General features: G+C 38.0%; 1 protein-coding gene across 2 annotated transcripts in view; it reads right to left on the bottom strand.

The window, feature by feature from the left end:
• Positions 1 to 879: 879 nt before the first annotated feature.
• Positions 880 to 21,311, bottom strand: part of LOC121866449 (protein O-mannosyltransferase 1-like) — a 32,310-nt gene continuing 11,878 nt past the window's right edge. For both annotated transcript variants that reach the window (XM_042366122.1, XM_042366123.1), the window contains 13 exons: positions 12,416 to 12,687; positions 11,483 to 11,607; positions 10,316 to 10,492; positions 9,569 to 9,743; positions 9,176 to 9,425; positions 7,719 to 7,939; positions 6,594 to 6,726; positions 6,202 to 6,312; positions 5,578 to 5,731; positions 4,889 to 5,106; positions 3,495 to 3,653; positions 2,679 to 2,774; positions 880 to 2,090 (listed from right to left, as the gene is read on the bottom strand). In XM_042366122.1, coding sequence (XP_042222056.1) covers positions 1,857 to 2,090; positions 2,679 to 2,774; positions 3,495 to 3,653; positions 4,889 to 5,106; positions 5,578 to 5,731; positions 6,202 to 6,312; positions 6,594 to 6,726; positions 7,719 to 7,939; positions 9,176 to 9,425; positions 9,569 to 9,743; positions 10,316 to 10,492; positions 11,483 to 11,607; positions 12,416 to 12,687 — 2,325 coding nt within the window. In that variant the 3' untranslated portion in view covers positions 880 to 1,856. The remainder of the gene's footprint in view (positions 2,091 to 2,678; positions 2,775 to 3,494; positions 3,654 to 4,888; positions 5,107 to 5,577; positions 5,732 to 6,201; positions 6,313 to 6,593; positions 6,727 to 7,718; positions 7,940 to 9,175; positions 9,426 to 9,568; positions 9,744 to 10,315; positions 10,493 to 11,482; positions 11,608 to 12,415; positions 12,688 to 21,311) is intronic.

Below are 21,311 nucleotides of genomic sequence, written 5' to 3'. Positions count from 1 at the left end.
CCATTACAAACAACCACACTGATCATAACTCCACACCTTGTTTCTGAGCTCCTCCCACTCATGACATCATATACAAGGCCTCCTCAAGAAACCGCTACGATTCATTTAATTTTATAAACAATATCCCCGAATCAGAAGTCATGGAGCTGCGAATCCAGTTTTTTTCAGAATCTTTAATTACATAATCAAACAAGAATATATTGTATTAATCTGTGTAAACACAATTAAGAGGGTTATTATCTTGCTAATGATCTACACGTTGTGAAAAAATAAATAAAAATCCTTGACCCAAATATGTTTCAAATGGAAGTGCTTCAGTTTATTTTGTGTGAGCGAGTAAGCGAGGTGTCTCGGAGCTTCAGTAAACTTCAGAATTAGGGAGGCGTGGTCCCGCTCACTACACATCTGATCACTTTCCTGGCTGAACGTCCTCGCTCCTACTGACTGTTTGTTGCAGCTAAGTGCTGGGGAAGTGATTGTGGTGGTGGGACTAGGAAAGTGATTGTGGTAGCAGCATTGGGGAAGTGATTGTGGTGGCAGCACTGGGGAAGTGATTGTGGTGGCGGCGCTGGGGAAGTGATTGTGGAAGTGGTGGCGATGCTGCTGCTGAAGTGATTGTGTCGTGATGCTGAGGATGGGTGGTGGTGAGAAAGTGACGGTGGTAGTGCTTGGAAGAGGACTATTATCGTGGTGACTCAAGGCAGCGGCACACTGCAAGGTCACTCGCCTCCTAAACATGTTATGCATCACACTGGGATGTTTCGTCGACGTGTCTGCCCAACTCAACGAAAACAACAACAATGTGTCTGGACGAAGTTCATGCATTTCATTACAGCAATAAATCCTTATCTATGATAAAAGTAGTATTAAAACTCGTCATCACTGTATTTTCTTTTATATATCAAAGTAACAAATATACAAAAATAGCAATAAGTATTTTGAGTAACATTTATATCACCATCACCAAGATTATATGGTAATAAAACTATTTAGTATCTGTACCAACTTCGAGTATCATGCCATCATAAATAACTTAATTACACCGATGATTTATTATTTATCCATTGTCAAATATTACATTCACATCTTTCAGTTTTATAACTAACAAGAATTCACTTAACTAAAATTAATATCTTTATACATAGACGTACAAGTATATTGGTATGTACTATACAGGAAGAACTACTTGGAAGTACTGTTTATAAAATGGCTACCACAAACTCAGATCACCTGTAGGAATTTTTACATCACATGCAAATACTGTACACAAATACTTTACAAGTAGCTAGTATTTAGTGTATATTACAGAATATAAAACTGATTCACACAAGATAATAAATGGGACTGGACAAAGTTGCTGAAGGTAACACAAGGTGGTATATTTTTATTTATGACTAAACACATTCATTGATTATAAATGAACACTTGGTAGGAAAGATTTTGAATTTTTAGACCAGGAAAATCAGTTCAATCACTGTACAGTAAATGTGAAAAAGATTAAACAAATTTTAAGTTCAAACCTTACTACTCAAAAAAGAGAAAATGTAATTATAGGCTGTTACTTTGTATTAAGTTCAATGCAAATAACTTAAATAAATTAAATAAATTTTTGTAAGATTTGCTTTCAATAACAATCATATTACTGTATTTGTAAAGTATGCACATAAATAATTTCAACCTGTATGCAACAGTACCTGGCCGACTGTTACAACACTGAACTGTGACATGTCCCTCAATCCTCATAAAAAATAAAAATAAAAAATTATTCGACTGGCTCTCCATGAACCCTGTTATAACATTACAAAAATATTCATGTTTTATTTCTTAAAAAAAAAAATCTTAGGATACTCTACTGGTTACTGCTTATGAATAATGAGATCCCAGGTTTCCCTCCAAGCCATTTTCATTACTTGATCAGCTGTGAGGTCGGTTGCACCATATGTAACGGGTGCAAAGAACCAAAATACATAGAGGATTGCCACCATCCAAACTCCCACGGCTCCCACATATACTTTGGCTACACGAGGGGACTTGAAATATTGACAGACGAGGTAATGCCCATGTTCTATCATGGCTGCCAACATACATAACTGGAAACAAGATATTATTTTATCTTTTAACAAATGAACAATAATAATAATAAAAGCATAATAATAAAAGCATTAATAAAACCAACATCCACAGTTACTAATTAAAATACATAAAATAGCCTATACAGTCATTAGTTATTTAGATATAAGAATATACTTAAATCGGTGCTTTCTCATTACTGGTGTCTAGTACTAAATAGACTACGGTGCCAAAACCCCAAAGAAGCAATAAAGACATAATTAAAAGTGGTGAACCAAAAAAAATTGCAGCCAAAAGATTTCAAGTAATTGTAAAAATAATCTTATTTAAATGGAGATGAAGTAAGGTAAATTCTGCACCATACCTCTGTAGTTATTTGTAACTTGCTTAATTGTTGTGACAATACTGTACCCACTTATTAACACATGGCTAAGTCTTTTGACTTAGTTAAAAAGCCTTGACCACCCAAAAGTTCTTGACATGCTTTGTCTGTAAGGGTATGTCCTTAACCTTTTCCTGACAACTACCCAACATGTACTATCGCTGTCATACAGTACATGGCACAAATTACAAGGATCAACACCTTATTAAAAAAATAGTAATCTTACTTTGAATATGTAGGCTGGCATATAGTGGTGAAGGAACAATGTCCGGTCAACAAGGAAGTAAGGGAAGTAGTGCACTGCATATCCAATTCCAAGAACCTGTAAAAATATTTTGTCAAGTAACCATCTAATACATACTACTACTAATAATAATAATAAACTGACAAGTGAGAAAATACTTCATGAATTTATACAATATTCATATTCAATATATTAACTGTTCAAAACTTCTGCACACTATTCCCAGTCTATATTAAACTCCTTATTTCATCACAAAGAATGAGCCCCACGTGTAACTGGAACGTTGAATACTGTACTCGACTTTATACAGTATAATAATAAAACATTAAGAATATTGAAGTTCGCAATATTAAAATAAATTATAAGTCTTCTAAATTCAGATTACTGTACAAGAAAAACAAATATACATTAAAACATCAACATAAGAAAATTTTTTACAACCGCATATTTATTTCAGAAATACAAATACGTACTGGCACCAACCACTCTTGGTCAGTACAGTATTTTGAGATTATAAAGACAATTTTTTTTTTTGGAGGGGGTGAGGGGGAAGTACCATAACCTTATGTCAAAATTCACTTCACTACAAACAGGAGAGCTAATAACTAAAATATGGCTTTTTTTCTCCATTTCTTCACCAGTACTGATAAATGTAAAAAACAGTGGTGATTAAAGTCTATACTGGCAGGACCACAGCCACAGGTGTAAGATAAGGCCCTCCAACTTCACTTCCTTTCACTTGAACGTCATAATTACAACAATGAATTCTCACGGAAAGTTTAGTACCAGTCCACTCACCTCCCCTATGCTGCAAAATTTGTTCCAGGCATCCTCAGGAAGATCATAACAAGCCCTCTGTCGCCTTAGTAAGTACACCAGGAAGAGACTGGCATACACTACCAAACTCAATGTGCCAGACAACCAAGTAACAATGTTTCCTATGAAGTGAACCTGAGCCTGAAAAACAAAACAATAAAACATAGTACAGGTACTGTACTGTAATGGTTAAAGACTAAACTGGGTAACTGCCACACTTCATCTGAAATATTAGTGTACATGATACAAATTAAATTGGATACATTATATATCTGGCAAGGAAATTTTGGGAATTAAAGACGGTCATGTTTAGCTTATGGTGATGTTAATCTTTGCCCTTTTGGTCTTAAGATCAATAGGCACAATATGATTGTTGTACTAATAGGTTTTGTGATATTAAATATAATAAAGCTATATATTACAAAGACAACAATACAGTGATCCCTCGGTTAACGAGCGCCTCGGTTAACGAGATTTCGGTTAACGATTTACCTTCCATAAGATTCTTAACTTCGGTTAACGAGCAATCCCTCGATTAACGAGTTTTTTACGAGCCAACTTCAACATGTTTACGCTTGCATTTGGCGGTCCACCAGCTGTAGTATTAGTCCACCAATACAGTAATCAGTTTTAGGGTTTAAATTCCTTACTATTTTAGTAAATATCAAGAAGTTTAAACTATTCAATAATTTTTAAAGTTTAATATAAAATTTTTTAGTCATTTTAACAATTATTGAACATAATTGAAGGTAAAGAAACTAGTTTTTGGCATGCCATCCAGCCTGTTAACACACCAGACAGGCGTTAGTCTCTCTCTGTTTACAGTGGAGGGAGCATCTTGCTTGAGACTCTTCAACTAAACGCTTTTTTTGTGTGTTTCCAAGCAAATTATTGGTCATTTTGAAATTTATTTTACAAATTGACAATATATAATGCAGTGCAGTGTGTTGATTTAAAGAAAATAATCTTGAATTACACCAAGAGAACTAAAATTTTATGGGTGAAATGGCGCCATGGGGTGACTTCTCTTACACCCCATTGCCTTCTCTTCTCCCTCCTCCTCCACCCCCATTCTAATTCCCATCATCATCATCATCATCATCATCCAGGAGCCTTCTACATACACACCTCAAAGTAAGTGTACTTTTCTACCTTTTTTGTTGAATTTAGGCAATTTTCGGTGAGCTGAAACCAATTACCCAAAAACCCATTGAAACAATGGTTTCGGTTAATGAGTTTTTCGGTTAACGAGCAACCTGCTGGAAAGGATTGTGCTCGTTAACCGAGGGACCACTGTATGATGGAATAACAAAGGTACGGTAAAATTATAATGCCCATTGGCTTTTGTTAGTGGGACATAAGAGAAGTGCACTTACATTGCTGTTTGCAGAGATCCAGTAAGCAACACCTCGCTTAAGAGAGAGCCAGTCTAAGGGTTCTGAAGCATACATATGACCAGCAACATTTTCTTGGTTGTTAAACAACATCTTGTACTGGAGTTCAAACAGTTTATTCCAGAAAGTTAAATTCTTGCGTTCCATGGGAATCATTTCTGATCGAAGCAAGTCTTTCTCTCGTTCTTTCTTGTCCTCGGCTATAAAGAGAAATAAGAAATTTTATTTTCATGTGACTGTCACTATAGTAATCTCTAGTAGCACATCTACAAAATCCCAACTAAAAGATTCACCAATGACAAAGTAAATTCATGTCTTCACTCGAAGATAATAACACCCTGGTGTGGTTCTTTCCTTTTTACCGCCTAAATACAAACAGATACAGTCTTTCAATCTTTTTCCATTTACCATCAATATAACATACTGTACTTATATTTGGCCAAGTATAATTAAGCCAAAGCCCTATCAACATATTTTTTTATATGAATAAATTCTAAATACAGCAGCAAAAATTTGCAGAAAAAACATTTTTCTTCACAAGACAAGTCGAAAATTTGCACGAGTCGAAACACATGCTATGTGCATACCATACTTACAGGACAAGGTTTAAAACCCCATTATATCATAGCCAAACTCCTTACATACATTCATACAAAAAGGTCACAACATACTTCGTGTATAGCGATGTTCTTCAACATTCCAGATCGTATCCTCCTGATCAAGCACTTTATCAGTGACAACTTCATGTTGTCTGAAACCCCAGTCTGGGAGCTGACGTCCAGAAAACTTGAGTGCTTGACTCGAATTCAAGTGAATTAAACGAATCTGAAAGAGGAGAGATAATTGGGTCACATTCTAAGTGAATAATTAGCACATTATATTTGGCAGATCATTCATAGTTTCCTAACAGTACAGAAATCCCTCAATCAATGCAATAGTTAGGTTCCTGGATTACACTGTACAAAGTAAATCCATGTTTGAAAAGAAAAGAAAAACTTGGGCCTATGGGAAATAGAGGCCAAGGCTCCAGGCTCTCATTAGTCCCCTATATCCACCTACAGGAAAGTAGATTTTATCATCAGCTGGCCAGTAGAGATGTGTCCCACTGTATAACAATGTATCAATCATTCCAGTTATCCTATAAAAACACTTCCAGAAATCACTTCACCCAACAAATAAATCAGGAGATGCCTACTGTACATTCAAAAATTCTATTAAATTACTTCGAAGTATAAATCCATCAGATAGACATTAACAAGACCGTACTGTACATCATTACAACTGAAGACTCTTACCTGACTCTCCACAGCATGCCAGTATCCATCACTCACTTCACCGTTAAGAATCTCTACGCGCCACAATGACTGAGCTGGCATAGACACATTGTAGTCTATGTATGCAGCAACCTAAGAAAAGAAGAAAAGTAAAAAGTTAATATGGGCACAGTATTACAAGCAACACATGGGTAATATGCTCACAGATGACCCTCACACTTGACTTTTAAATTCCCAATTCAATCCACTTTGTGTGTATCTCAAATTGCAACCCTTCACACACACTTTACGAACCATTACACACACTGTATGAGGCTATAAACTATAATACACACTGTATGAGCCATCACACAAACACACACACTCTACATAAATTCTAAAAAATAACATGCAAGATACATTTAGAAGCTCACCTCTTGGTTGTGTGGCGACATGGCGGCTGCAACATCATGGGAGTTGAGGGCTCGAGAAGTTAAGCCGTGAACTATTTGGATGATGTCACCATTTTTAATAGGCTCTTGAGGCTCTGTCACAACCAACTCCTCTCTGGAAAAAGAAAATGATATCGATGCTGAATTTAAAACTTTTGAACCATATTTATGATTACCAGTATGCAGTACATGTATACAGTACAATGAAAAATCTAATTAACAGACTATATGGAGAGGAAAGTCCATTATATCTAGGGTTCATTAGATGTAAACCCTCCATTTGAAGAATAACGTAAATATGAACGTCCACTACATTGAGGATCCACTAGATGTGAAACCCCCCATCTAATGTATTAATTGCAGAGAGGATTCCGTTACATGGAAGTTTCACTGTACTGTATCAAGAAAACTCATCTTACAAGTCTTCCATATCCCAGGTTACAGGTAACACTAAAATTCGACAATCCTTTTTAACAATAAGCATTTCTTTAATACCAGGTTAATGCAAGTGTTCAAAATACCTTACACAATTTTGAATAATGCTATAAAAAAAATAAATAAATCCTCGGATTATTAAATGCAATGTTACAGCCCACAACTTCACAGAATAAGAGGTACTAGTTATATTGTTATTATAAACCTGGTAGGAATTTCAGTATTTGTTATTTTTAAAATTAAGGGCAGTTCATAAACACGGTGACAGCAATATCTAACAAGACTATTCTGTAGTGCACTGTAGTGGTTTCCTAAGGGCAAAAATATTGCTTTTAAGGCTTGGCAAAATATGCATACAAGGAAATGCTGATCAATGGCAGCAAAAGCTATTTTTCCACCCAAGTGCTAGACTGTAGTCGTCCACCTGTTCACTTTTTATCTTTTTAAATCTTTATGTCTTAAGTTACAACATTTGGATCACTTATCACTTGCTATGGAAGGAACAAGGAACAAATGACTCGCATTGACAGATCAAAAGCAAATAATCCATAAATAATGGAATCTATGTGCAGTATTGTACTTAAATAGTGTATGGTACAATTTTTCAATTTAGCGATTTTGTAGAAAAAAGTTAAAAGCAAAATTTAAACTGATGCACTATTACCAACTTACATCTCTGGTTTCTTTACAATCCACCAGTTGTTAACATCCTTGTAGCTGTAACACGTGACCTGCTGCTGGTGCGAAGACCCACGCCCGTCTGGGTACTTGACGGGATAAACTGTATCGTGAGAGTGAAGCCAACACGTACGACCATGAGTGTGGCGAAGCGTTATTTGAGATCCATGAAGTACCTTTACTGGCTGATTGGCAACGATTGCTGCTAAGCCACCCTGTAAAATATCAAGTGTGTCAACATCAGGCACATCAGTTGGAATAGCCCCCCCCCCCCCTTGTATACAGTAGTGGTTGATAATAGATTGAGAGAGGAGATGGCAAGAAATGAATGTTACCGTGAATGAAAATAGTTAAGATAGCTGGGAGTGTCCTTATACAGTATAACTATGAAGGTTGTACAAACTAAAATTGCATAAAATGAACAACTCTTTAGGAATAAAATAATAAAGTACTGTACAGGTATTCCACAATCCATATTTTACTGCCCCAGACCCACTACTACCATTGTTTCATGGTATCCAAACAATGATCACCTTTAGTAAAATAAAATAAATTACAGTACTTAAAAAAAAAAAGCTTAATTACTGTACACATTCACAAAAGGAGACCTGCTGGCTAATGAGCATATTTCATGTTCTCTTGCTATCATTCCCTCCTGCAAGTTTATTAAAAGAAAATATATTGTATGATCATTATTATTCAAACCAAACTCCAAAATATGAAGATGAAATCAAATAAAATTATATACACTATCAATAATCCGAGTGTTTTGTCTGTCTTAAACATGTAGTATATAGCCACTAATATTTCCTCCAGCTCATTTTATATAAAATATATTACTGTAATATACTTTACCAATTACAATATGCTTCATTAAATATAATTTTCAATATAACCCACCAGATACAATTACAGTAGTAAGAAAATTAAAATTTTGTTAAGTCTATGGAATAGAGTAAAGGCAGTCCCTTATCTCTTGATTTTGGTCCAGTTTCAATTTAGTACATAGGAAAATGTTTGTTATTTTTTTTTTTCAAGCATCAGAAGATGCTGAGGTGCTTACTCAGACAGCTCTGGGCTTCCCATACTGAACCTGGTCAGTTTATAAAGACAAACTAAGAACAACATACAGTATTGTACTGCATCGACAGTAGTTAACTTAAATAACAATAAAACTCGTGTTATGCTTGATGAAACAGCGGCAAGATGTTGACAAGGTATTTTGATACAAATACTGACGTGTTTAGTATCTTTAAGTTTGATCTGATGTCAGGAGAAAGAGTACCTTAATCTTGTGCAACAAGTTCAAACCATGAGATACTGTACTTTGAACTGAACGAGCAGAAACAAAACTTTGATCTGAAAATTCTTTAAACCACCAATAATATATTAATACACAGTACAGTACTGTACAGTATAAAATAATAAAAATACTGTAATATAAAACTCACCTCAAGACTGGCTTGGAATGCTGAAGTCATTATATTATCATTGGGTCCAGCCTTATACAGCAGTGAGAGATGTAAATAAAAACTGCCAATATAAAGTGAAACTGGAATGGTTATAAAAATAACTGCTCGTGTGAGGAAGTGTCCCAATAACTGGCGTTCAGATATCAAGCGATCGCCAACCATCATCCAAAAGTCACGAGCCAAGATGCCAAATCCCAGAAGGAACGTGAATATACCAAAGTATCGAACACTGCGAACATATAAATCAAAATCAGTTTTCAGGAAATCCTACAACAGAACTGTATATCAGTATTCATTTGTTAAATCTTGACTATAACATACCAGTATATTTATATTATGTTTAAACCATGATCAAAAAGGGGTTTTTCTTACCATACACAAGCACCCAAGGACGCAGCCCCAACAGTTAGACAGGTAAACCAGGGAATACTGTATGGCTGATGGTAAAAACGACGAAATTTCAAAATGCAGAGAAGACCAAATATACCGAAGAACATAAGAATTCCCTCCATGAGAATGAAGCGGGACTGGGCTAATAGGGCATTATCTGCAAAGGCCAAAACAACAACATTTAAATTCATGATACCCAATTTTACTTCACTACAATGCCAAAAAAAAAATGGCCAAGCTTAGAATTTGCAGTTACCATCCAAAAATCACTATAATGGATATGTGCATTTACATAAAGAAATAAACTGCTCAGCAAGCTCAATGGCAACTTTGTGATTAATACTATTATAGGGACCAAGGAGCAGTGATATACAAAACATTTTTTTAATTCCATATTATTGAAACCAAACAGTAAGGGCAATCACATCACCACTCTATGGCAATTTTCCATGCCCGTATAGGTTAGCTGTGATTATCTAATGGCAGCTCTTCATCCATGCTGAACAGGCTTTTGCAGCTTCTCTTTCCTTCACACTTGGACTCTTGCACCCTTTGGGGTCCTCCATTCTGTCCAAAGGCTCAACCCATCTCAGCCCAGCTACCTCTAAACAAAACCTCACAAATGCTCTCAAATACTGTACTAAGCAAAGTTTCCTTTATCAAATTTTTCAGTTGTTAGTCTTTACCAGCGAGTTATTTTAATACAACCATTACAAGAAGGATACTTACCAAATATCATGAGAAATGCAGCAAGGGCTCCTGCATAGTGCGAGAGTCCCAACTCCACCAATACATTATAGACAGTGGGCATTAATAAGGATCCAAAAAATGCTGGAACCACACGCATGGCTGACACAGGCACAATGGGATCATAAGGGGTACCAATGCGATCAAATTTGAATGCACCTGCAAGAAAAATGAAGGGTTGATCTTGAAATCCCACAATATGACAGCTTACACTACCTTCATCATAATCATGCGCTTGTGCTATGTAACTCACATCATAGCACAACAGTATTAATACAGTACCAGCACACTAATACCAAGGGCTCTGATCCCATGGACTTGGAACTACATATAAGGCGCTGCAGATGTTAATGATGACCGCGACTTAAGACGCACCCAATATAAAACCCTTCAAATGCATTTAATCTTCCCAATACAGTATGTACTGGCATCTTGGGATGCTGTTCACTATCTTCTACAGACTCTGGAGATAAATATTACCCCAGTAAACGAATTTTCATATACGGTATACATGTCGAGGTCATCACTAACATCCACAACACCTCATATTATAGAAGTGACCTACAAAGGACATCAAATCACATTATCTTAATTCATAGAAAAAGATATAAAAATTATATCTTGACACCAGTAACAAAGTTGATAGTTGCACAAGATCTTAATATTTTAACACTTAATTCATCATTCCACTACAATACTGTGTCTGAACTTTAACTATGTTTCTTATCCCCAACACAAGGATAGTTATACTGTTTATAAGAAAAGAGTTACGATATGTACTGGTCATTACTGAGAATAAGAATGCTAATATTTCTGTAAACTACAAGCCAATAATGTGCAGTGCACTGAATAGTACTTAAAATTGTAATATGTGTTTTTGTTAACAGGTGGGCATGCAGTATATTGTTATAAAAATATAACAAGTACAGTGTAAAGAAAATATTTATACATTATTGTACTGTATAGGGTATTGAGAAAACTGCCTTAAATGTGATATCACAATCAGTAACAGACATATAATCAACACTATACAGTACAGTACAGTACAGTACTCAAAATACTAATATGAAAAATGACATAATTTTGTTTTTAATATACAAGTGAAGAAATCAGACCTCTTGTAAAGTACAATAAACTTCATGAACTAACCATCAAAACCTGCCAGGTAGGCGGCAAGAGCTATCAACTGTTTGCCAAGGGGCGGCTGAGAATCAAAGAAGAAGGTGTTCTGCATGTACAATCCTGCGTACTTCCCATAGTGCAGTTCATCAAACCTGTGAAAAGTGGATACTGTACAGTATTGCTTACCACAAGTTAAGAAGTCAAATGCAATACATTTACAGTACAGTACAGTATACAGGGGGTCCCCAACAATCTGCAAAAATGGAATGCAAGAAACATTGAACTTTACAAATGATGGCTGCCACCCCTACAGCTAACTTACAAAGACGATAGCTACCGTCCCGACTGCTAAGTTACAAAGACGATGGCTACCGTCCCTACAGCTAACTTACATAAACGATGGCTGCCGTCCCTACAGCTAACTTACATAGACGATGGCGGCAGTCCCTTCAGATATGGTTGCCGTCCCCTTTGCAATGTTGCCATCCCTATAACTAGTTTACAAAGACGACGGCTGCTATCCACACAGCTAACTTACAGATGACTGCCATCCCTACAACTAATTTAAAAGGACAATGGCTACCGTCCCTATAACTAATTTACAAAGATGATGGCTGCTTTCCCTACAGCTAACTTTCATCTATAATAGCTGCCATGTAAGAGCTGAAAGTGATAAAAAATAAAATTATCCATTAAAGAATTTCAGCCATATTCATAGTTGTTCAGGAGCTAGCAACCCCCCCCCCCCACACGAATGGGTTTCGTAAACATGTTTCCGAGGCTTCTCACACCGGAAGTACGCATGAATGATGCGTACGACTGGTTTGAGAGGCCTTGGAAAGGCATTCAAGGAACCCATTCACGTGTAGGGAGCTAGCTCCCGAAGGTGTTCGCCTAGCTCCGGAACGACTAAGAAAACGGCTGCTGGCGTTTCCATTAGAAAAACATTGCTGCACTTACACAATTCCTCTGGGAGTCTCCAATTTCCAAATGCGTGTAACAAAGGACAATATAAAGAGGGTGACAGACATGCCGTCCAAGTTGAAACTAAGTTCCAGGGGAGGAGGAGCAGCAGCCGAGGCAATTTTCTTTGATTTATTACGGCTGGAAGACTTTTGAGTCGGGGAAGGTTTAGTAATGGTCTCCGATTCAGTGGTGACGGCAGGCGTGCCGCCATCATCATCTGGAGCCGTCTCTGGCGGTGGCGTGTCAGGGGCAGACTCTCCATCACCCTGGGGAAAAATATAAAGTATGACTACTGTACAGTACTTGATGCAGAAATCCATCAGTATTTTTAAGAGGGAAACAAGTAAGATTTTCCAACACAATTCAATTTTAACACGGATGCCACTTTTAAAATAAAACAGCAGCCTAAAAATGTTAGAAGTGTTCTGTCTTAAACTATTAACATCACCTGAATCCATTGCTGTGATGAATGTAAATTAATTTCACAAAATTAGTAAATTTCTAAATGACCATCAACTGTTAAGATGAAGACAACTTATACTCTAATAAATGTATAACCATTGACAGTTACAACAGACGCCATATCATACTGTCAACCTGTTATAACAAGTCAAGTATTAAGACAACTGAAATAATCACCAACCATACCATTAAATTAGAATGATCATCAATCTTCTTATATTATACAAGAATCATCACTATAAACGCCATATTATATCAAAATGATCTTCAATCTTACTATCATATTAGAATGATCAACCTTATATTTTATTATAATATAAATTTAAAGGCAGTATTAAATAAGAATAATAATCAATTTAAAGACCATATAATATCAGATTGACGACCATTTTTAAGGCAATTATTATATGGCTCGTGTATATTATAAGAACGTTTAAATGGAAGTTGGCGACCCATACAGGTATCAATGATTCACCTAAATTGAGAGGTACAAGCAAACAAACAAACAAACTTGCAGCAGGTTAATACTAACGAAACAACATATCGATTCATTATTATTGGGCCATATGTACATCACCTATGTGGCTCAATATTATTGCGCAAAAATCTGTCAGTACGGCACCCACTTTCTTATAGTCAACATGGCAGACACAGGTACGGCATGTACTGTATAACCATTGCATTAGCTTTTGGTGTTGAAAAAAAAAGCGTTGGTGAATGAAGCGATGGTACAGTGTACATGAAAATAAATCATTATAGCCATGAAAGTCTGTTAAAGGATACAAGTCAGCGAGCCAAAAGATTACAGAAACTTCTTGTGTATGGATGGTGCAGCGTTTGACGAGTCCGTAAAGATGGTAACCCCCATTGATTAAAAACAGTCATAGGAGATAGATCACAGCAAGTCAGAGGTTATCAGTAACATAGCTCTACTTGGCCACCGGCAACACATTTGAAGATACAGCATTAAATTTAGTTAGTAGCACAATATCTCCCCAGGCAAGTATTTGTATCGTTATGGAGACATATGCTGGTATAGACTACCTTAAAGTTTGTATACAGGTAAGAAAATTTTGCTTTCAAGTTTGAAACATTCTAATTTAAAATAAAGAGATTTACACAAATAATGTATTGATATGTAAAGGAGACAATGGTTGTACATGTGTCCCGTACTAATGTTACAGTCGAGAAGATCATTAAAAGGTTATCACCTTGAAGTGTGATACTTTTTAATATGAAATGAAGCACTGCGCAAAAAAAAATCAAACCGACTTTTATTAAAACTATTGCGATATTCATCAATATTTACCCTAATCTAAACGATCACTAATATTGACAGTGTAGGGGCCTCTTAAAACACACACACACACACACACACACACACACACACACACTTTAAGAAGAAACAACAGAATCAAATCATAGGTTTACTAATTAGGTAGAATTTACTTACAACAAAATGTACAAGGACACGACACACGGGTGAGGTAGAACCTGTTCTGTTAAGGTGAAGAAAGTCCCGCTCATCGCCACTCGCTAGATTAAGGTTACCACCGATATCGCTTGACAAATTTATGGTGCCCACTTTTAAACATTATAAATACACTGATACGTGGGCAGTAAGGCCAGCGGCTTTTATCATAAAAAATCCTACTTTCTGATACTACTTTTAGTAAACTTGATGTGAACATTTAACTACTTCAAGCCTCTCAAAAATTGAAAATCCTAAGTCACTGACGTTAAACTAGGAACTACTGATGTCAGCATTTTCACAAAGAAAAAACTAAATATCATAATTAACCTAAAATAAGAAACCCGAGTCCTAATAAACAATATTCGAGTTTTGGAAAGTAGATTTTAAAATAGTAAAAATACAGTATATAAGACCCAGCATTTCCCTGCCCTGGGTTATTCTTCAAGAAACACTCAACCATACAGACATTCTTGCCTTTGGTGTAACATGTTAACGTGAGAACAACGCAATAGTGAAGATGACTAATGAACCCCCCCCCTCTACCTTCCACCATAACCCCATCATCATCTCACCTGAGGCTACACTGTCGGTAGGTAAACATGCTTCACCTGTACACTGACGAGGGGTTCTACCTTTACACACATGGAAACAGACACACAGACGGACATACTAAAACTACAGTCACAAATATACATAAACATACAGGTACACTACAAACAGTCACAAGTATACACACACACGAACAATAATTGAGCACGTACACACACACACACGTACGTACATTACTTTCACTTTGTGTTGTTGTTGATGTCGTCTTCTCAACCTCTTCCACTTGCCCCCATCCACCCCCTACCACTCTTACCTAACTCTACACGAGACCCCAAGCACCGAGACTCCCCCCTACACGAGACCCCGAACAGAGACTCACCCTACACGAGACCCCAAGCACCGAGACTCCCCCTACACGAGACCCCAAGCACCGAGACCCCCTACACGAGACCCTGAGCCACACGCTACACAAGTTTGTATAAATCCGACGTACTACTTTGGTTACCACGTTTCCAAGAGTAACTGTGAAAGGAGAGGAGTACACACACCTCGTCCCTGATCAATTCACATTTTACTATCAATCAAGTGTCTTGGGTTGAGCTCCGGCATCAATCACCGGAACTAATGGAAAATAAAGATCCATTTTTGGCAATAATTCCAGTCATAGTTGCTGCTCATGCTTACTAATCTGCATAAGAAAACTGGATTCTTCATGAGTGCCAACTCGTGGAGATTTGTGGCTACATGTACCACTTCTACAGGCTGGTGCTGGGGAAGGGGTGCTGGGGAAGGGGTGCTGGGAGGGATGCTAGGGGGCGTGCTGGCTGTTTGTTTTTGTTTTTTTGTTTTTTTAACGGGGATTAGCCCACCCGGACACAGGTCACTGACCCACATCGGGGCCTGGGGGGCGAAAATGTAATAATAATAATAATAATAATAATAATAATAATAATAATAATAATAATAATAATAATAATAATAATAATAATAATAAATAATAGTCATAATAATTCATAATAAATAAAATTTATGATAAAACAAACAAAATAAAATAATAAAATAATGATAATACAGTAACTGTAATAATAATAATAATATTAATAATAAAGAACTATAAATACAAAAATGAAAAAAAAGATCAAAAGTGAGTAACGATATATGTATGTTGTGTTGTCAATGGTAAGAGAAACAATTGAGACCCTGCAACTGCGTGTAAATGAAGCAGAAAGTCATATCAGCAACCTGGGACTTGGTCACAATTTTCGTGATGCCATATGGCAGCAGGGTCTACCATTAGACAACACCCTCCCCAACACAGTAACTCCTAGTGTTACATAAACCAAACGTGTTAAAAATTGGTTTATATACATGCCGTTCTAAAACATTAAAAAAATATCTACCTGGCGTGGGGTTAAGGGAACTTACGCTTAATAAGAGAGTAGTACATCAAAAAACCCTAAAACCTCTCAAGAAATCAGAAAGTCGTTATCATTAGTTATGTGCGAGTCACTATGCACACTCGCCCCACAACTTTCACCAGCAACACCTACCAGAACCCTCCTCCCTCCCGCTAGAAAACCTCATAAGAAATCCTAACTCCGGGGGTAGAAATTCGCACACAGGGCACCGACCGTATAAACAACATGTATGAAACAAAAGCCAAAATATATAACGTCTCATCATGCTTTCCTTTGAGAAAATAAATAGGAAAACGAAGAATGTTTTTGTTCTTCACCACCGGATGCTCCGTCAACCAAGACTGTATCACTGTGAAAGTTTCCAACACAAACACATCAAGTCATCGTCAGCTGGTAGCATTACTCCACCCACCCCCACGTTCCCTATATATTTTGTTAACCGTTTTATTGTCTTCCTGCTTCTTAACTGTAATCATCTAGACAGGGGGGAGGAGGCGCAAAGACTAGGCAGGGGGGGGACGCACACACGAGGCAGGGGGGACGCATCTACGAGACAGGAGGACGCACAGACGAGGCAGGGGAAGACGCACAGACGAGACAGGAGGGAGGGACACGGACACACACACACGCTAGGCAGAGAGGGGACACACAAACACAACGAGGCAGGGGGGACGCAGACAGGCAGGGGACGAGACGAGGCAGGGGGGACGCACAGACGAGGCAGGGGACACGCGCGCACGCACACGCGCACACAAGAGGGGGACACACAGAGGCAGGGGGGACACACACACGGACGAGGCAGGGGGACGCACGACGAGGCAGGGGGGACGCACAGACGAGGCAGGGGGACGCACAGACGAGGCAGGGGCACAGACGAGAGGGGGACGCGCAGGCGAGGCAGGGGGGGACGCAGCTACCTACACCTCACACATCGCGTCCACTTGCACTCTGTTCCTTCCCGGACATAACAGAGGGAGGCTAGAGGGGGATTTCCTGAATCCCAATTCCCAGAGATTTAAATATTGTTTTCTTATTGTTTAGTAAATAATAATAACAGTTACCGGTAGTTAGTTATAGCCTAAACCACTCCCGTTTATTTCAACATTACGAAACGTTTCAATTATTTTTTTTTTCAATTTTATTATTCAGCTTCGTTTCATTTATCGGTTATTGTTTTTTTTATGGTTTCTGGAATATTTTATGTATTCATGTTGCTCCCGGCTAAACAAAAACAAGATGCTTGTGTACGTAATTCCTTATATGATGCACCCACTGCCCTCACTCCTTCCCCTCACCTGACCTCGCACTGTCCAGCAAGGAAACAACGAAACATACACTGTTACACATGTCATTCCAAGGATACCGATTCTAGGAAACTAATTCAAGGTTATATGATGGACAATGAGGCGAGGGAGGGAGACACTAGGTAACGCAGCTCTCTCTCTCTATATATACTGTAGTGTATATATACCCTCGGTATATATTTTCTTTTACTTTCGCCTCTTCCTCAGTGTTGTTTTAGTTTTTTTTAAGTTTGACAATAATAATAACTTGTGTTAAGTGACGGGTCCTGCACAAACTTGAAACTCTTTACAATTCAATAATAATCTTGCGAAAACATCCTGTAGTTTCAACCTAACCCGACATTCAATTTTCCCTATGTTAATGCATGTTACCTTAACGGCATAAAATGACGAATTCCGTTCGTAAGATGATGTTAAAACTACACTTAAGAGGATCACTTGAACGCAAAGCTACTGTCCAGAATAATATAAAAATTACCTGAATTAGAAACGTTCACTTTGAGGATGTTGAGATGCAGACAGACCAGATATAAACAGAATAAATAACACGTGTAGGCAACCAACAAATACCAGGAAATAAATATGTACAGGCAAATCAAACCAGAATGCACAAACAAATCATTCAGGCATACAACAGAAGCTTACAAACAAAAAGAAGCACATACAGAAACAATAGCCATGATTAAAAAAGATCCAAACAAGTAAACACAAGCACATGTAGCCAAACAATATTCATAACCGATTGAAAAAATATATACAAGCAAATCTCAGGAAACCAACAAGCGCTCAAGGCAACGAACGATTACCGTGTCCGAGAGATCGACTTCTCTAGTAACAATGAGTGTGTGAAAAAACAGCAAAAACGTAATTTGAGCCAAGACCATGTGAAAGTAACCAATGATTTGACAGTACGTTCGTTGGAAGAGTTTTCTTTTTCCCTTCCATATAACACTTCTTTTTCTGTAGTGTTACGATGTATAAGACGGATTCGGACGACGCCTCGCTTGTTTTTGTTCTTTTTTAACTTTTGCTCTTTACCGAACGATATATTTTGTACAGTTAATATATTTGTACGTTAGGGAATATATTTTTTTTTCCTCCGTTGTTTTTGTAAATATAATGAGATGTGGTGTCCCTGGTGGGTTGCCAGTATCATGATAATTTTCATAATGTTACACCGCGTCGAGGTCTTTTTTTCACAGTTGCCTGCTGGAGTTTTTAAAGAGACCAAACTCACCACCGCGTGAAGGTTACGCTATGAAGTTGTCTCATACAGTTTCATCACAATATACACTCCAGTACACATACACAATATACCACACCACACCACTCCTACTCACACACCTCACCATACCACAGTTCGCACCACACACCTTCCAACATGCAGTCACGCAGCACCACACCCTAAAACGGTACAAATACAATACGAATAAAAAACGGCCTGTCTGTCTGTCTGTCTGTGTGTGTTGTGTTTAAGTTTGGGGGATATAGTCAGGTTAGGTTTGGGTGTTTAATCTTCAGGTGAAATTCCAGAGGTGGAACTGATATTTAAGGGAAAGGAAGAAGAGAAATTAAAGAATATCACTATCAGAAAAGAGGATGTTCTTAAGATAAATAAAGAAAGAAAACAAAATTCCCAGGGCCGGATGAAATTTTCCCTCGAGTCTTGAAAGAGTGTAGGGAACAGATTAGCGGACCCCTCGTCAACTTATTTACAAAATCATTAGACACTGGAGTTGTGCCAGACTTGTGGAAACAGGCAAATGTAGTACCCATATTCAAAAAGGGAGACAGAGCATCAGCGTCAAATTACCGGCCGATCAGCTTGACGTCAGTAGTGAGGAAATTTCTTGAATCAATTATAGCAGATAGCATCCGATCGCATCTAGAGAAAGCAAATTAATCTACGACTCTCAACATGGGTTTACAAAGGGAAAATCTTGTCTAACAAATCTGCTAACGTTTTGTAGGAGTCTTCGAGGTAGTGGATAATGACGAAAATTACGATGTTATTTACTTAGACTTTAGCAAAGCATTTGACAGAGTAACGCATCAGAGGCTTCTGAGAAAAATTAAGGCTAATGGTATCGAGGGGAAAGTTTTAAATTGGATAAAATCATGGCTCACCGATAGAACGCAGAGGGTCAGCGTAGATGGTGTTAAATCTGAGTGGGGCCGTGTAACCAGTGGGGTTCCCCAGGGGTCAGTACTAGGCCCACTCTTGTTCATAATCTACATAAACAATCTAGATACTGGGATCAGCAGTGACATAAGCAAGTTTGCGGATGACACCAAAATAGGGCGGCAGATTAATTCAGGGCAGGATGCAAATGCATTACAGGAGGATCTAAATAAACTGCAGGGGTGGTCTGAAAAATGGCAAATGAAATTCAACACCAGCAAGTGCAGCGTACTTAATATTGGAAGAACAAATACTGTAATGTATGCAGCCTTAACAACATCAACCTAGAGAAGTCGACTTGTGAAAGAGACCTAGGGGTACTTGTAAGCCCGGACCTACGGCCTAGAAAACAGTGCGTTAATGTTCGAAATAAGGCAAACAGAGTATTGGGTTTTATATCTAGAAGTGTAAGTAACAAGAGTGCAGAGGTCTTATTGCAACTGTATCTTGCGCTAGTCAGGCCGCACCTCGATTATGCGGTCCAGTTCTGGTGCCCCTGTTATAGAATGGATATAAATTCACTAGAGTCGGTGCAGCGAAGAATGACAAAAATGATTCCGGGACTTAGAAACCTTCCATATCAGGATAGGTTAAAGAAACTTAACTTGCATTCCCTAGAAAGACGAAGAGTGCGGGGAGATATGATAGAAGTATTTAAGTGCGTGAAAGGAATCAATAAAGGGGATATAGATAAAGTTCTTATAATATCCGAGCAGGATAGGACTTAGAGCAACGGATTCAAGTTGGATAAGTTTAGGTTTAGGAGGGAGATAGGAAGGAACTGGTTCACAAATAGGGTGGTGGACGAGTGGAACAAGCTTAGCAACTTTGTAGTAAGTGCGGGAACTCTAGAAAGTTTCAAAGGGAGGCTAGATAGATTCATGGATGATAGAGAGTGGTAGTAACTCTCGACAGGAGCTGCCATGCACAGGCCAACCGGCCTATTGCAGACTCCTTATTTTCTTATGTTCTTAATTCAATGTAACGAACGACCTGGTGAACCGGCGCCAGAGTGGAGCCTAGTGTCAACAACTGCGGGATCACGACCACAGTGTGACTCCTGGCGACCGCTGGAGCCACCTTGAGACGACCCCCACCACACAGGTCAACAAGATCATGCTAACACCACCTAACACTCCTTCAACCCGTTATAGGGATCTCTGAACTGAATAATATTTAGTAAAATTATCCTCATTACCTCCCCTACCATCAATTAATAAGAATCAATATCTATACATTTGCCCATTAATTAATTATCAATGCTCACTGTCAGGATCGTCGACTACAAATTTACCAACGATAGACAACTCGACTGGAGGTAAGGGAGAATTTATAGTGTGTTGATCACGGTTCAGAACACGATGAGGTGAAACTCCAACACGGACGTCCATCACCGTCAAGGAGAGAGAGAGAAGGTTTCATGTGATGGTAGAGGAGAATAAAGTGTTATCGCCCGTGTAGTTTGTGTTAAAAAAAAGTTCCAATGATGTTTGACCATACA

Source organism: Homarus americanus, unplaced genomic scaffold (genome assembly GCF_018991925.1).
Source record: "Homarus americanus isolate GMGI-L3 unplaced genomic scaffold, GMGI_Hamer_2.0 scaffold16430, whole genome shotgun sequence".
In the NCBI taxonomy this organism is placed as follows: Eukaryota; Metazoa; Arthropoda; class Malacostraca; order Decapoda; family Nephropidae; genus Homarus; species Homarus americanus.
The sequence above is the reverse complement of the archived record's forward strand: the minus strand, read 5'-3'. Positions and strand labels throughout refer to the sequence as shown.